The following is a 16,324-nucleotide window of genomic DNA, read 5'->3' as shown; positions in this document are numbered from 1 at the left end:
GTTTTGATCATATAAAAGCTTATATGAGATAGCAATTTGAATTCATTATCATTAACTTGGCTGCAGGCTGTTTCTTTTACTAAACCTCCTCTATGTCTTTCACCAAGTTACCTGAGCTAATATGCTTCATTAACTAGTGAAAAAAATCACAAAAATACAATCCTCAAATTGCTGAGGAGCAATTTGACAAATCCCAAATCCAAAATATTCCCCAAAATAATTAGTTAGTAAGTGGCATAAGCAAACGAACAAAGAAATCCAATTCTTTGCAGATGCAAATGCAAATTGAAATGCAAAATTTAGTTAACTAGCCTGAAGAATGAGTCAGGCTCTGTGATACACTGGAGACAAAGAAGAAAAGTACTAATGCTACTTACGTAGCCTAAAAGAGTTTACATACGTTCCCTTCACGGCTGAAATAGGAAGCTGAAGGATACAGATGATGCGCTAGGCTTTCTGCAAAAGGCTGCGTGCTAAGGAAGTCTTCCAGGACAAGGCTGTCCTAAGCTCTCAGCCTCTCCTCTCACGTTCCATTTATCTCTCCTTTTCATTCGTACGTGCACATGTATTTCAGACCAACCTTACTTTTCCTAACAAGGCCTGCTTGTAGTGCAGGAAGCAGACTTTGGATCTGGCCATTAATGCAGAGGAAAAAAATTGAGGGGAGACAACTCCATTTCAATTGTTGAAAACTGCCTACATTTTTCAGCTGGAATGACATAAATGTCTCTGAAAAAAAACATGCTCATACTGAAAAAAAAAAATTTCTAAATGAACTTCAGCTGCCACCCCGGAGTGTTTTGTGAGCACTTGACAACCATCCAGCCATTTTTATTATCCAGTTCAGTATTTTAAATACATATATTCAAATAACCTTTGTCAATTAAATCTGAGGATTATCAGAGACATTTCTGACATTCTAAGTCTCTGTTGACTCATTCTCTAGCAACAATAAATGGTAACATCCAAAAATAACATGACTGTTCCCCCTTATGTTTTTGACAGGACTATTACGTCGTTATTTTGTGTCCTACTGAGATGGATGCTCAGGTCCGAAGGGTGTTACAAATCCCAATGTGGTCCCAAAGAGTTATCTATCTGCAAGGCTCAGCACTAAAAGATCAAGACCTGTTGAGAGCTAAGTAGGCAAATATTGACCAATGGGCTTTTTTTTACTTATGTTTCTCTCATCCTGTTTGACAAACAACAAAAGCAATACTAGAAGGGAAGCATGTGTATTTAAGAAAGCAAGGCTCTGATACAATGTGTTTTTCTATTAAGAAAATTTATCTGAAAGTTTTCAAGGAACAAATATTTATAAGCTCTTTCATTTGACCAAGTCTTTTCTGTCTCAGTTTTTAAAGGTATTGAAACAGAGTGTCTGTGATTTCTTCTGAAAAAGCAGCACAGAAAATTCCAAAACTGTCAGTAATGCTAGAATTAATTTCTCTTCCTTAAGCAAACATGGTAACTGTGAGAGTAGCTCTCCTGATGAGCTGAAAGGGAAAAAAAGTAAATAAAAATAATTATCACTCTGTGAACCCATCGCACAGTTTTGTTTTCTTCCTAAGTTCAGCCTAGTAGTATAAGCAACTACTGTACTATAGCTCCACATAATCTTCTTTCAGGGCCTTCCTCTTAGTCCATGCTTCCACCACTTCTAAAAAAATCCTCTCTGCCACTTAATAGGGAATGGCATTAATCACTACACATCAGTCAAACACAGTTCCTTAGCCCCGCCCCCCCTTGCTCAGTCACTTGAAGGCATGAAGGAATTCACAGTGGAATTCACGAAGGAAAATCATCTCTAAACTCTCCAAAGAGACAGAAAGGTGATTCTCAGCAAATAACCGAGTTATTTGCATTGCTCTTTAAAAGAACTTATTCTGCAAGTAATATAGATATCTAAAATTAAGCCAATACCTGTCAGAATATTTGTGTCATTCAGGCTTCTTTACCCCAGGGGAGTTATTTCCAAGAATCTAATCTCTGAGAATTCTAGTAAGCAGTGTTAGCTTCTCAGATTTCTGCCACCAAAAAATAATTACTTCTACATCTGTTTAAGATTTGGAAATACAATTAAGCTTTTTCAGGATTAGGAATTTTCTTTGAGGGGTTCCTTTTTTTTTTTTCTTTCTTGCTGATTTCAAGAAGGAATTCATGTGGGGATTTAGCTGGCATTTGTCCTACACATTAGGAGACGAAAAATTATCTGTTCCCAAAAGATAATCTTGAATTTCACTTATAATAACCTGGAGGTAGTCAGCTGTGGAACTGTGGTTTTTTTCTGCAGAACATGTAATTGAATGTACCTGTCATAGAATAATTTTCAAGCTCTCCTGAGGGAAGTAGTAGTGAGAATTTAATAGAACATTTAATACAAAATATAAACTAGTACCCAAGACTTTTGCTGTGTTTCTTTTTAATGAGAATGTAGTGTACCGAGAAGATAACAAGGCACATGGTAAACCTCTTCTAATAAATAAAGTAATGGTTACAACACTACTGTCACCAAAATAATCAAGAAGTATCTCATTATCAAAATTTATACATAATTTGTGAAATGCAATGTCACAATAGTGATAAAGGTTGCTCCAAAAAGTAAAGGAACACCAAAAGTTCACTGACTGCATAAGTAGGAAATAGTTAACTAAAGACTGTATTTTTTTTTATATGCCCTAGTACAACTTGACTTTAAGAGGATAATCGTTCTCGCTTTCCTACATCTGAGAGCCTCACTTTGCAAATTTCTGCTGTTGCCTCAACAGTGCTAATGTGCCCAACTTTAACAAAAAAACAGAGTGAGATCTGTCGTGGCACTTACATTGTTCATCAGCGTGACTGGAGGCTCTACAGCTACTTCAACATTTAAAACAAAAAAGTAACTGATTTAAAAGAGCTCTCATTCTCCGTGCAGACTAGCACTAGAAAGTCACTAACGTGCCTACTATGTTTGATTTCTTTCTCCTGCAGCTTTCAACCATGTTCTGTCATGGCCTCAAATATTTCTTCTCTCTCCTTCCTCTTTCTTTAGTGAACAATCGCAAATCTTAATCTTTCTCATGTCCACTCTCTATCTTATACTTTTTCCTTTCACAAATAGATTCTTTAGTATATAAAGTCTTTTTAACCTACCACCCTCAACCAGTGGAACTATTAGGTGTTTTTGTCTCTCATTCAGTTCTCTAGCACATAAAAATGGCATAATGGACAAAGCTTTTTAATTTGTTAGGACACTAATAACTTTTTTCATAAGGATACTCTGGGTTCCAATACATATGTTTAACACAGATACTATCAGTGTTTTTGTTGTCTAAATTCATGACATTCATAGATGTTAATCTCAGGTTATTATCTTTGCCATCTGTGGCTGAAGTGATTCGAGAAATTACAAAAAAAACCCCCAAAACAGTGGGGAAAAAGACAAGTATGTTCACACGAGGTTTCATTTCTTTCTGAAATCCATATATGCTGTCAATCCCAGTTACCTTTTCAGCTCTCATAAGAATCTCATCTAATTTCACTGAATTTACTTTCCTTCAACTTTGTTAAAGACCTTACCTCTCCAAATCTGCTTCCATGCTTAGCTGAAACTACTCATATGGCTCCCATTATTTCTTCTTCTTCAGTGCTCAGAAGCAGCCTCCTGTCCTCTCTTCTCCACATCAGCTGTATCTGACATTACTACTTTGGGTATACTGATTTGCATTTATTACAATACCATTTCAAGTACGTCCATGTACCAGTAAGTGAAGTAGGATTCACTGGAGAAGGATATCAAGATCTGAGGCAAGAAAGGAAAAGCAAACTTTGAAACCTTCAGTCAGACAGTTTTTCTCCACACTTCCACCACCATTCTTTTCATTACATGACCAGTAATACCCCTAGAGAACAATTTAAACCTTGAAAGTTCTCAAAGAGACCACGGACTGAAAATAGTTAATTCATTTAATTCATACATACACAAAAGTGTTTATTTATCCCAGACGCATTATTCAAGTACATCTACCTGTCTTTCTGCTATCACTAGGCAAGACAAGTCTAGATTATCTGCCTTCTCTCATTCATTCCTATCAAAAATAACTTGTACGCATCATTCCTGTTCAGTTCCCATGCGTTGCCTGACCTAGTTGAGAGGCGTCCCTGCCCATGACAGGGAGGTTGGATTAAAGGATTTCTAAGGTCCCTTCCAGCCTGGGCCAGTCTGTGATTCTATACCCTTACTATACAGACTGGTATTATTTATTCACGTTTTATACTCATGGCAGGTAAAAAAAATATTTTGTAAATTAAGTGTGTTTGAGGCCACTCTGTTTTTATTACTTTGGCACAGCTCCTGCTAGTACCAGAGAAAGGAAAGTTTCCCAAAACCTACTCTACAATTAGTGCACTAAGGTGACTGCTGCTGATGTTCAGATAGTGCATGAGAATAGATGAAACTTTCTCCGTATTCTATTTCTGTAAGCATACAAGGCTATAAACTGTGAAACACAAATCCACATAGGTATTTTGTTGGTATGTAACAGGCTTGTCTCCCTTCTAGAATGGATGATGCCGAAGCTTGTTTCATTCTGAGCAGTCGCTGCGAGGTGGACCGGACAGCAGCTGTAAGTTTTGAAGAAACAGAACTATGAGTGAATGTGCATGCTGTTTATACTGTTACTGCCCTTATTCTCTCTCAAGAAGTAAGGCTACTTCTGCAAACAGAAAACTAAAATCAGTCCGTTTAAACAGAGATTTTGCACATGGGATGAATTTTGTAGTTAAGTTAATGAAAAGGTTTCTTTTGGATTCTATACGTAATCTGATGTGTTTAGGGATTTGGTTTAGTGGAAGACTTGTCAGTGCTTGGTTAATGGTTGGTCTCAATGACCTTAAATGCCTTTTCCAGTCTAGGGCGCTTTTTTAGAAAACAGATTATACAACCTACCTATCAAAGAATATACTATAATTATTAAATCAGCAAAAAAAATATCTATACATATGTATATCTATCAACTCACTGGTATTTCCATTCAGAGCTATTGAAGCATTGAAAGTTTACTACTAACAAATGAATTCAACTTTATAAATTAGTGACTAATACCAAATAACCAATATGTGAGAGTATTTAATAATTTTTTATATTGGCCAATTTTAAACATGAAAAATGGCAAGATTCTCTAAATAAGTTAGTATGAGTTTGCCCATGCTACTAGTTATTTTCAGTCAGGTAAGTTACTGACCACAAAGAAAGACTGCTAATCGAAGCCTCTACACAACGTATCTGTGATAAAAAGAATAAAACTATTTTAATGCAAGCTACAACTCTTCAAACTAATAGAATTACCTACTGATCACAAACGTCCAGAAAAAAAGTTCGCTAAGGAAGAACTTATGAACACTGTAAATTATTCACCAGTAGCTGCTGAATTATTGCAGCCTTACCTCTGTTCTGTTTGATCTTGAACTGCAACAGAAACTCAGAATAAGTCTAAATATTGACAAAGTTAAATTAATAAGCTTACACACTGCCCGATGAGATCAAACTAGTGTTTATAATTAGGTAATTATGTTTGAAGCTATCCCAATTAAAAAAGATACTGTTTTGCTGCTACATTTTAAGAAGGGGCAATTATTTTTCTGAATATTGAAAACAGAGTAAAACATGAGAGATGAGGGCTTTGCATTATATATGTAGTATTTCTTAATATATTTGCTATTACCTGCTACAATTACTTCATACACCATCAAAACTTAATTGTTTCCATATCTACCCATATGGCTCATCAAGGAAGGAGGAACAAAAAAAAGCAACATCAGCTGCAGCTAGCAAGAAGAAATTATTATTTCCTTGCTAGACAAATGAGCCCTGAGAAGCAAATTTTAATCAAAAATATTTTTTGTAGACTACCAACATGCTGTAAATAATATTTTATTCAAAGCTAAAGACCTTGTGCTTGCAGCAAGCTACTGAACTCCTTCATAAACCGATCTGTGCTCCTGCTATATAATAAACTTACTGAACTGAGAGCTTTGAATTCATTGGCAACAGACTCTTGAGAACACACTAAGAAAGCTACTGAATTGGCAGCAAGTAATCCCGGAGTAGTCAAGTAAGGCAAGCACACTCTGTCTGGAAGTGACAGAGGCGCTAAGCTATTTAAGGGTATGAACAAGCAACAGTTCTTGCAAATACCTGGGAAAATACCCATAACTTCTGTGAGAGCGAAAAATAACAGAAAAGCCAAACTGCCTTGCCTAAATTAGCCATGAAGTTCAGAAAAAATCAGCTACGCCACCTCATTTGACAAAATAGACTCAACAGTTGTGAAATGGCTAGAAATGAGCAATCCCATACAAGCAGGGCATGTGATTTACACTGCGCTTGGTACGTTTATGCAGCTTTAAGGACAGCTGCACCAACACAGGGTTGACTCAGAGGTAAGCTGTTCCATCTCTGCTCGTAACCTCTCCAGAATTTACACAAAGAAAGGACCATTTTCAACTCTGCTGAACTCTCCTGCAGGGCAGACAGGGAACTCTAACGTGGAGCTCATGGAACTTCCATCCATTGTGGCCAGCACTATCTAGTTTGGGTTTCAGCGTTGTAGCCAGCACATCTCTTCCCAGGCAGCCCTTCTGCCCTCAGGGACACTGCACGCCAGGAAATTTCAGCACGGTACCTGGCATGTTTCAGCTTCCAGTACAGACTGCTACCAAATCTCACTTACCTGGAGCATACAGACAGGCAAATTTCACCAAAGACGCAGTCCTGTTGCCTTCCTCTGGGGCAGAATGCCCTGTTGGGTGACTGCTGGCTGGTGCAGTATCTCAGTGGCAGCAGTGATACTCTGAGGGTCAATGCTATCTGAAGTTTTAAACAAGATGTCAGCCCTCTCTCTCTTTTGGTTTTTGTTCCTCAGATTTCCTTTACACGAGGAGTTCAATTATTTATGCTCCAAGTAGAAAATAGGACAACTGTTGGATTGTTTGGTGGGGGTATTTTATTATTATTTTACTGCCTCCAGAGCTTAGAAGTGAAATGGATTTATTTTCCAACACTGTTCCAGCTCTAGTCACTACCAAGAACTTCAATAATGTAGTACAGAAGGTTACAGTTTGTCACTAGGTTGAAGGAAGTTCAGTTGTCACCCCAGTATCGATCTTTATAACTACAACTGATTTTTCACCCCGCTCTGCTTCAGAAGCTGACAAACTGTTAGGAGTGTCTTGGATCCTCTCCCACATTTGACAGCTGTCAAAATAAAAGTTAACAGATGAACTGAAGAGACTCCTAACCAGAACAGCTGTTGTCACTCGTGATTTTTCCAAAGTCCATGGGGGTTTTTATCTCCCCAGCTACAGTCCTCAGCAGAGGATCTACTCATTTGCTGTGGATAACACTGGCTGTTCATTGCTTGCTATTTTGTTAGTTAATAAATTTTAGTGCTAAAGTCTGTGTTGCTTTTGATCCATGGATCTCAACTATAGCTCAGAAGAAAAGTACAATAATGAGTGACATGCAGTCACTTCATAGAAATTGTCAGTTCCTTCCTTTTTCTGTTGGAGGAGTAGGAACTTGAACTGTCAGACCAAGAATTTGTCACAGCTTGCCAAAGTCTCCTAGCAGAAACTTTCGCTTCTCTGGCAAGACAAAGCTCTGCCAAATTTTCTTCTATCAAATGATATTTTGACATCTCAGACCAAGATGTAAGCTGCTCATCTTGGGCAGGACAGGACAAACATCTGTTTCACTTCTGGATGATGCAACTCTTCAAGAGACTTCTAAATGTACATACTTCTGGAGGACTATTATTTTTAATTGTTTTTTTTTGATTGATGGGTATAGAACAGTAGTCCATGCCACAGCACAAAGTCAGCTGCCTACATCAAAATGCTCCACAAAACTAAGGTACTTGAAAACAGTGCATCTGCTGTTTTAACCCAGGGAGGGGTCGGAAGAAAAGTCTCTTTTGACTATCCTACAGAAAACTCATTAATAGGCCATATAAGTATACAATAGCCCGCTTCTACTGCTGACAGTTTTATTCTGATGCTTTCTGAACATTAAGAGATGACTGAGTTCAAGCTTGCACCTTTTATTTCCCCTTCAAATTGCATGACACTTCTACACTGGCAATCTAAGTTATACTGCCTTAATAGCATCACAAGATGGATGCACTGTACAGGACGATAAAACTAATTTATCGAGCTGTGCATGGCAAGAAAGAAATTAACAGAACTTTGAGTTCCGATGATTTAAATTCCTGCTACACCCCCTTTAAAACTTACAGCTTTTGATACATGAACTTAAATATCACCTCTGTATTAATCACCATCAGTATTAGTGGTAATTTTTTATCAGTGACTGCAGTTCTTCACATGGAAAGTACGCAGAAGAGAATATATTTTTCCTTCATTTCCCAAAGAAGAACACGTTCTTATAATGTGAAAAGAAGCATAACTGGTTTTAGTTTTCTGTGTTTATAGTATGTACATATACACCACCTTTTTACTCGGGAGAAATGTGAACATTTTTTGAAGTTGCTGCAATCTAGTATAGGAATTGCTACCTATGTAACACAGAGAGCCACCAGTACTATATGCAAAGACCGAATCTAAAATATTACTTGAAGTGACAACCTTTATTTCAATTTCTGGAGTGCTTCTCTAGAGTGGGATTTGGGGAAGTAACTGAGCAGAAAAAAAACATGGAAACTCAAATAACCAGCTTTTGAACACAAACCTAAGTGAAAAGAGAGAAAATGAAACAACAATGCAAGGTTATAAAATTAGCAGCACATACAGTGTTGATCTTAGGAAGCAATATAGGGCATTTAAGTATCAATTTTATATATAACATTTATAGACTGTTTCTTAAAAAAAGAGTTAGTAAATGGAAAGCAATACGTATTTTGCAGTGTTAAAATTGTAAATGTGCCAAATAATCATCAAGAGATTATAATTTTAAGGGGTCATTCCCTTTCCTATACAATTATTTAAAAATATTTTAACTTGAGATTCATACTTCTGGTTTTACAACACTCACTTCTATGGGTCTATGTTTGTGGGCTTTCCTTCATCTGTGCTGAAGCCACAGCATTTCTCCAAGTGACTCTGAAGGTGTTTGCCTGTCTTCAACAACATGGGTTTTTTAAACCTGTCCAAATCCCCTTCCAAACCTCTCACTCCTGTCGCTTATCTGTATGACTGCCACCTAACCCATTAACAGCCATTTGCTACTTCTAAGGCATGTTGGCATTTCTTTCCCTCAAGATAAAACAGAAAAAAACCCTAAGGAGGGTAAGTCACTATATGCTATAGAAAAAGTGAAGAAAAAGCGACTGTGCACAAGGAAAGCTTACAGCAGGGTGCATGCAAGTTCTGAAATCTCTTGAATGGGCACAGCAATTCCACATCTATGAAACCACTAATAAGAAAAAAATGTGAAATAATGTATTTTACCATCCCCCAAAAGGTCTTCCCCTTATGACTCCATCCTAGTATTTCTAGCAGAAAAAGTACTAACATCTCAGTTGACATTAAAATATCATGGTTTGAAAATGTCAATTATGCTCTCTTCCAGGCAGAGATTTTCCCTTGTGTTCATGACTCTGAAAGCTTTTCTTATTGCTGATGCTGCAAACATAATGAATCATTCTTTATATTTTATCTTTTAATACTACCAATTTCATGACTAGGCATTTCATCCGAAATATTGCTTCCTACATGCAGCTTTCAAGTACACCTTTTTATTTATGAAATAAAAAAAAAAAACTGGCAGCTTACACACTGAAATTAGCCATATTTCATGAAATTCCATATATGCATGTATTACCACACACTCTACTTTTAGGGGATAGCAGTATTCATCCTGTGGTTAACTCACTCTTGACATGTGGTAACAAGTACCAAACCTAACAGGCTGGGAAGTCTGTTGGAATCCTTTGGTCAGTAGCTGGCTAAATTTCAAATTATACAATCTCCAACACTTGCAGAAAGATGAGAGAGGGACAAAATACAGTTCTACAAATGTTTCAGTTGCACCAAAATGTAGTTCCAGTTTTAATTGAGCTGATGTTTTTTAGAATTATCCACAATTTTAAAGTCTTAATGCCTGATGTCCTCATTTAATGCTATTTAAATTCTGAGTATCTTTGGAAGGACATACCTAACACATCATTCTTGATTAATTAGACATGACTTATCACTACTGTTTAAGTTTTCACACAATTCTTCCATATCCAGATGTCACCCCTTTCAAATTATGTGATCTTCAACACTTGCAGAAAGATAGTACAGGGACAAAATAACTTATTAGAGAAGGATTTGTGGAAACAAACCATCTATTCTGCATTCCAACAAATATAATATATTATACTAGGATCATAGGATAATGGAGGTTGAAAGGAGGCTCAGGAGGTCTCGAGTCTGACAGAGGTCAGTTTTGAACACAGACATGTTGGTCAGGGCTTTATCTAGGTTGGTATGGAAAGTGGTGGAGGCATCGTAGCCTTTCTGCACAACCTGTTCCACTGCCTGTCTTCACGGGGGAAAGGTTTCTCCTTCTATCCAGCCTGAATCCCTTCTGGACTTACATCCATTGTCTCTTGCCTTCTGACCAGCTGTCACTCTGCAGGCTGTCTCCATCTGCTTAATAACCATCCTGTAGGTACTGAGGGTTGTTGTTAGGTCCCCCTGAAGCCATCGCTTCTGCAGGTGAACCTCCGTTGAGTTCATTCATTTCATCTCTCTGTACTGAGGGTGTCAGCTGGATGCAGTGTCTAGATTCAGTCTAGCTTGAGCTGAGTAGAGGGGGATAATCCCTGTCTCCATCCACTCCCTGTGCTCCTGTTACAACAGCTCAAGGTGCTGGCAGCCTCCCCTGCTGCCAGGGCACTCTGCCAGCCCATGCTCAGTTCCCTCTCTGCCAGCCCCCACAGCTCTTTTCCAGCAGAGCTGCTGCCCAGCCAGTCAGCGTGCGCCAATGCAGGTGCTTCCTGGGTCTCAGAGACGGGACACGGCTTGTGCCTGCGCTGAATCCCCCCACAGTTCTTGTCAGCATCCCTGTGCCCAGAGGTGCAGCTCGCCGGATCTCCCTTTTGTTTCAGCATGGTGAAGCTACTCATTTTTCTGCCATTGTTGGAGATCTCCCTTAGCCTTCATAACTTTTCAATGGTAAAAAAGCAGTCACACAAGGGCACTGGCCTGCTCTCTCTGCACCCATACCTGTGGAGTTCACCGGAGCAATCTGTGCCTAAAATCATCCACTGCTGGTGATTCTCCTCCCGCTTTGCAGCCTGCCTTAAAGCAGAGGCCTGAGGAACCTTGTTGGTGAACACTGAGAGTACCTCACCCTTATCTGTGTCTGCAGAATTACTGGATTTTCTGTGTAAGTGTATATATACTTATGTATTTAAAAATACGAAATACCCATAATATGTAATATTACTTATACAACATGTACATAAACATCCACATCAGCTCATCTAATATAGTCTTAAAATGAGGTTTTTTTCAATGGAATCAGTCTGACAGGAAGTTCTTTTTCTAATCTAACATGGTTATTTGTATTTCATTCTCATCTTCCCATACTCTTTATTCTAGGATCACCAAACCATTTTAAGAGCATGGGCAGTTAAAGACTTTGCTCCAAATTGTCCTCTGTATGTCCAGATATTGAAACCTGAGAACAAGTTCCACATCAAGTTTGCAGGTAAGTGTAAGATTTCAGCCATTGGAAATACTTGTTGGTATTTGGCAGTTTGTTTCATAAACACCCAAGGCAAAGGGAGATTCCCTTGGCCTGGTTACTGGTTGGAAGTAGATTAAGAGTATAGCAATGTAAAATAATATGGACTGTATATGTCCTATCTATAGTAAACTGTCTTGCTTTAATGTAAACCTTTATTTATAAGCACTTTTAAGGATTACTACTCTTTTATGTTACATAATATACAAAGTAGAATTATCTGATATATAACACATTGTGACGCCTTAGTTATAGATCCAGATAGGTTTCCAGCTTGCTCTATCCATGTCTTTAAATCATTTCTCTCTACTAAAACATACTGTTACTAAGGGGCATATGAGAAGATCTGCACAGAAAAGGACAATCTATCAAACAATTGACAAAAAAAGATCTTCCCATCAGACTGTTTTTCTAAGTGGCATGAAAAACATTATTTAGTTATGTTCAGATATTTTGGGAAGAGACATATAATTGAATTCCATATCCAGTAAAATGCATGTCTTACAAACTATAACATAAAATGCAAAATGGTGTTAAGAAATCAAAAGAAATCCTCTCTTGTAAGAAGAGATTACCAGCATTAATTTGACAAACTGTGTCTCTGCATTATATAGGGTCTTTCCCTCTATACAGAAATACACACATATATACATACATCTGTGCAGACAAACGTGTATGTGCAAAAAACACGCAAATACTTTTATAATGAATTCATTTTGCCTATCTTTGGAAAAAAATCTCTATGAAGTAGAAGCAAAGCTTTTCAACTGCAATTTTGAAAATTCAATTTTCTTGAAGGATATTCTAGGGAAGAGATGATTGCCAATTCATGCAAATTAAAAACAAAGAAACAAACAACAAAAATAACTCTACAGAAAAATATTAGGCTCCTCCATCATCCCAGAATGTGATGAAAAACGAAATTCTAGTGCAGAACAATTCCAGAGCAACAGTTAAAGCTGTAATTTTAAAAGCTACTGAATTTACCGCTAGGTTGGAAAGACAGAAAAAAAATATCAATAGCAGTTCTGAAGTTATAAAAGTGTAATCTCCAACTACGAGATGGCACAGCAGGGAATAAGACTCATGCTGTGACAAGAATGATGATGCTTTTTCATCTCCCCCTTAAAACCACACAGCACAAACATAATCTCTCCTCTGCAGCCACGACCACTTTTCTTTATCAATAACTATGTTAATTTGTTGTTCCTAATTGTAATTTTAAAAGAGTTTCATTATTCTTAATGGCCTGTCTCTGTAGGATCTTGCACATAACTAGACTTGCAAAACAGAAGTAATTTTTTATGTCTGTACTAAGTCTTAGATTGAGATTTTAGACCTTTTTTTTTCAAGCAAACAACAACAAACCCGCAAAACCTCTTTTTGTAATATTTACTTCAGCTGAGCTCAACCAACCTGATATCTTACTGCTTACATTTACGTTCTACAGTTCTTCAAGAGCTTGAGGAGATCCAATACATTCTGTGCCTCATTACCCACCTCTAACATTAATTATAGCGGTTCTGTACTGTTAAAGTCTAAATATTTACATAGCACCTTACATCTACAAAGAATTTCACACGGAGCATAGGGAACACTGCATCCAGTTCCACCCGCTCTATCTGTACAACAGTAAAAGAAGAGAATTACAAGCCTTCCTTCAAGATTATTTGAATCTTAATCATATAAAGCACAGGAAACTTTTAATGCAATTTTAAATTCAGCAAGGTTTATGAACATGGTATAAACATCACGACTGAAGATAGTTAAGGCCACTGATAAAAGTCACGAGAACAACATTTGTGTGCATACTTTTTCCTAAGAAAACTTTGCTTTGGTTATTAATGTCATCCAAGTCTTCTTCATTCTGAAATACGTACCCAGTGGGGGCTGCAGACTACAGCCCTGTCCAGAGTGCTTACGAATAACATTTGTCATAACCACATGGAACATTTTCCCAAGTGTTTTTCTTATTATGATTCAGGACTGCTTTATTACTGCCTTAATGCAAAAGCTTCTTTTAAATTTGATATTCCTTTAAAAAATGACTCCTTTCTTCTGGAGGTTTCCCAAAACAATACTGTGCATTTTGATGAACCTGAAATATTCAGTAATACGATTTCTTCTTTTTTTTTTTTTTTTCCTTTACACACAGGTTTAGAGACTCTGACTCGCAAAAAGTTTTTGAATTTAGAAAGAATAGAACCAAAGAGCTCCAGAAAGTCCTCCTAACAAAAGGTTAACTTTTATCTACACTGAAAACTTACAAAACACTAGAAACCTGACGAGTCATCATAGACTGCATGAGACACACATAAAATTCAGACCCTGACTGCATTTTCCCACAGAATAGCATCCTAGAGATTTCCTTCCTTAAGCTTCGGAAACAGTATACAGGACAAGTAATTGTTCTTATTTATTCCCAGCTGATAGCTAAAACTCTGACATTGTTCATCTCTTCAGTGAGAGCACAAGAGCTTATTCTTGTCATCCCAAGAGAATGGAGACACTTTGCACAGGTTAACATGACCTGGCACAAAGGCAGGTTCCCTGTCTTTTCACCTGATGCCAGACATGTCTTCTCTGTTACTTTTTTACAGTGGAGTGTAACTACTTTGTTTAAAATGGTACCTTATGCTTATATTAATACAGCGGAAGTCTTTCTCTGTGCTTGAATGTGATTCTTCAGTGGAATCTGAAAAGCACGAGGCTTAAGTGTTTGTTCTAGCAAACTCCTTTGCACGTTCCAGGTGTGAACGTCTATAAATATGCAGTCACTTGAACATGACAATTATCAGATGGGCAAGGAAACATTGGTCACCATTGTTAACCATCTTATGTCTCAAGTTGAAATGCTTTGATTACTCCTTAATAATTTCCAAAATACAAGTGCCTTGACATGTCCAGTTTTTCTTTCACTAATACTGTGTTTTCCTTCACTGGCAGTTACACATGGTTTTCTTAATCTTGCTGCTTTTCCTTCAAACAGAAGGAGCTACAAAAAGCCATGTAACCCTTAACGCATGCATCTGGCCTGGCATTTCAGCACAAACATGAAATAAAGTGGAGACTGTCCACAGCACAGCAATATATTTATGCAGTTCAGAGACTGGAACAAATCACAGATTTTCTGAGCTGAACTTAAAACTTTCCTATATCTGCTTGAAAATAAATGAATCTCCTTTACCTTGAATATTCAGAAATTATGTATAATCACAGTTCCAGGAACTGAGGATACATTTTGACATTCTCTATTTATTCAAAATGCACCAGTGAATTAGTACAGATTGGTGAAGCCTGACATTAAACCTTCAGTAGTTTATTTAGAAGGAACATAGTCCAGATTCACTGAAATGGATATTGAATGCATCTGATGATTAATCTAATTACAGATAAAAATAGTCTAGAGATAATGGATGGCCATCTTTCTCTATCTGGTCTGGTAGTGATCATGTTAACTTATCAAATTGACAAAAATAAGTTTTCTCAGAATAATTGTGTCAGGTCTAGGACATTCTTCCCATATGTCTGGTGCTGCAGGCATAAATCAGTATTTTGAGTACATTTTATCTTCAAGACCATTACAGAAGTCATACCTCACTGCATCTATCTGAGACAGACTTAGCAACAAATTTTCTGACAAAATATATTTTCAACAGAAACTACAGTTTCTGGAAATTTTAAATAGAATATTTCTTTTGTATAAATGCAATCTAAATACTTCTGTTTCATAGACTATTTTGACGTATTTAATATTCAGTTCAAGATAAGCTGCAAGTTCCTTTGCTGCTTCACTGCCACACTGAATAATTTGCCGATTGTAGTACTACCCTCTGTCAGAGGACCTGACTGATGTCCCAGACCCGAGGAGTAGGACAGCTCTCATCCAGCTTCGTCCCTACTCACTTTAGAAGAGAAAGCATCAGATAAAGTCCTGTATAACCCTCACCACAGCTCCACAGTACAACTCCTGAATATATATAAAAAGCACAGTAACATTATAGGCAAGCTATAATCTGTGAAAATAATTGGAGAAATGAGCAAGTTGGGTTTGACCTGATCTGTGTCTTACACAAGAATTTAACTGCAGTCCTGAAAAGAAACCCGTAGTACCTTTCCTCATGTTTCAGATGGCTACAATATTTCTAATCATGGTAGTTAGATCACTGACGAATCTTCCACCCGGTGTTCTCAAAGCACCTCTGAGAATTCAAAAGCTTCAAAATTTCAGAAGTAGGTAGGGTGTTATTTTCATACACCGATTTTACAGATGCATAAAAAGTCACGAAGGGCACAAGTAGTTCACACGTGGTCAGACTCTACAGTAGGAGTGGAAATAGTCCTCCGAGTCCAAGCTTCATGGCTCCTGATGTAAAAACACTTGACAACACAATGTAAATCTCTTACACATGTGATGACTATTGTTAGGACAGCAATCTCATTGCTGCATGCTACCTTCTCTGTTAGCATGATATTTTACATAAAATCTATCCAAAAAGTCCAGCCAAAAAGTTAGAGAGTGTAGAACATATAGAGGACTTAAGTCTGAGATATCTGCTTTGTACTGTCCGTGATTTATTCATTTTCACA

At 37.4% G+C, this 16,324-nt stretch overlaps 1 protein-coding gene across 1 annotated transcript in view; it reads left to right on the top strand.

The window, feature by feature from the left end:
* The window catches only part of LOC104280320 (potassium channel subfamily T member 2), a gene marked incomplete at its 3' end in the record, with an annotated part of 69,496 nt that overhangs the window by 43,551 nt on the left and 9,621 nt on the right, over nt 1-16,324 (top strand). The window contains exons 12-14 of the mRNA XM_009877936.1: nt 1,006-1,142; nt 4,544-4,607; nt 11,590-11,698. Coding sequence (XP_009876238.1) covers nt 1,006-1,142; nt 4,544-4,607; nt 11,590-11,698 — 310 coding nt within the window. The remainder of the gene's footprint in view (nt 1-1,005; nt 1,143-4,543; nt 4,608-11,589; nt 11,699-16,324) is intronic.

Source organism: Apaloderma vittatum, unplaced genomic scaffold (genome assembly GCF_000703405.1).
Source record: "Apaloderma vittatum isolate BGI_N311 unplaced genomic scaffold, ASM70340v1 scaffold2251, whole genome shotgun sequence".
NCBI lineage: Eukaryota > Metazoa > Chordata > Aves > Trogoniformes > Trogonidae > Apaloderma > Apaloderma vittatum.
Note: the sequence above shows the minus strand (reverse complement) of the source record. Positions and strands in the feature narration are given on the sequence as shown.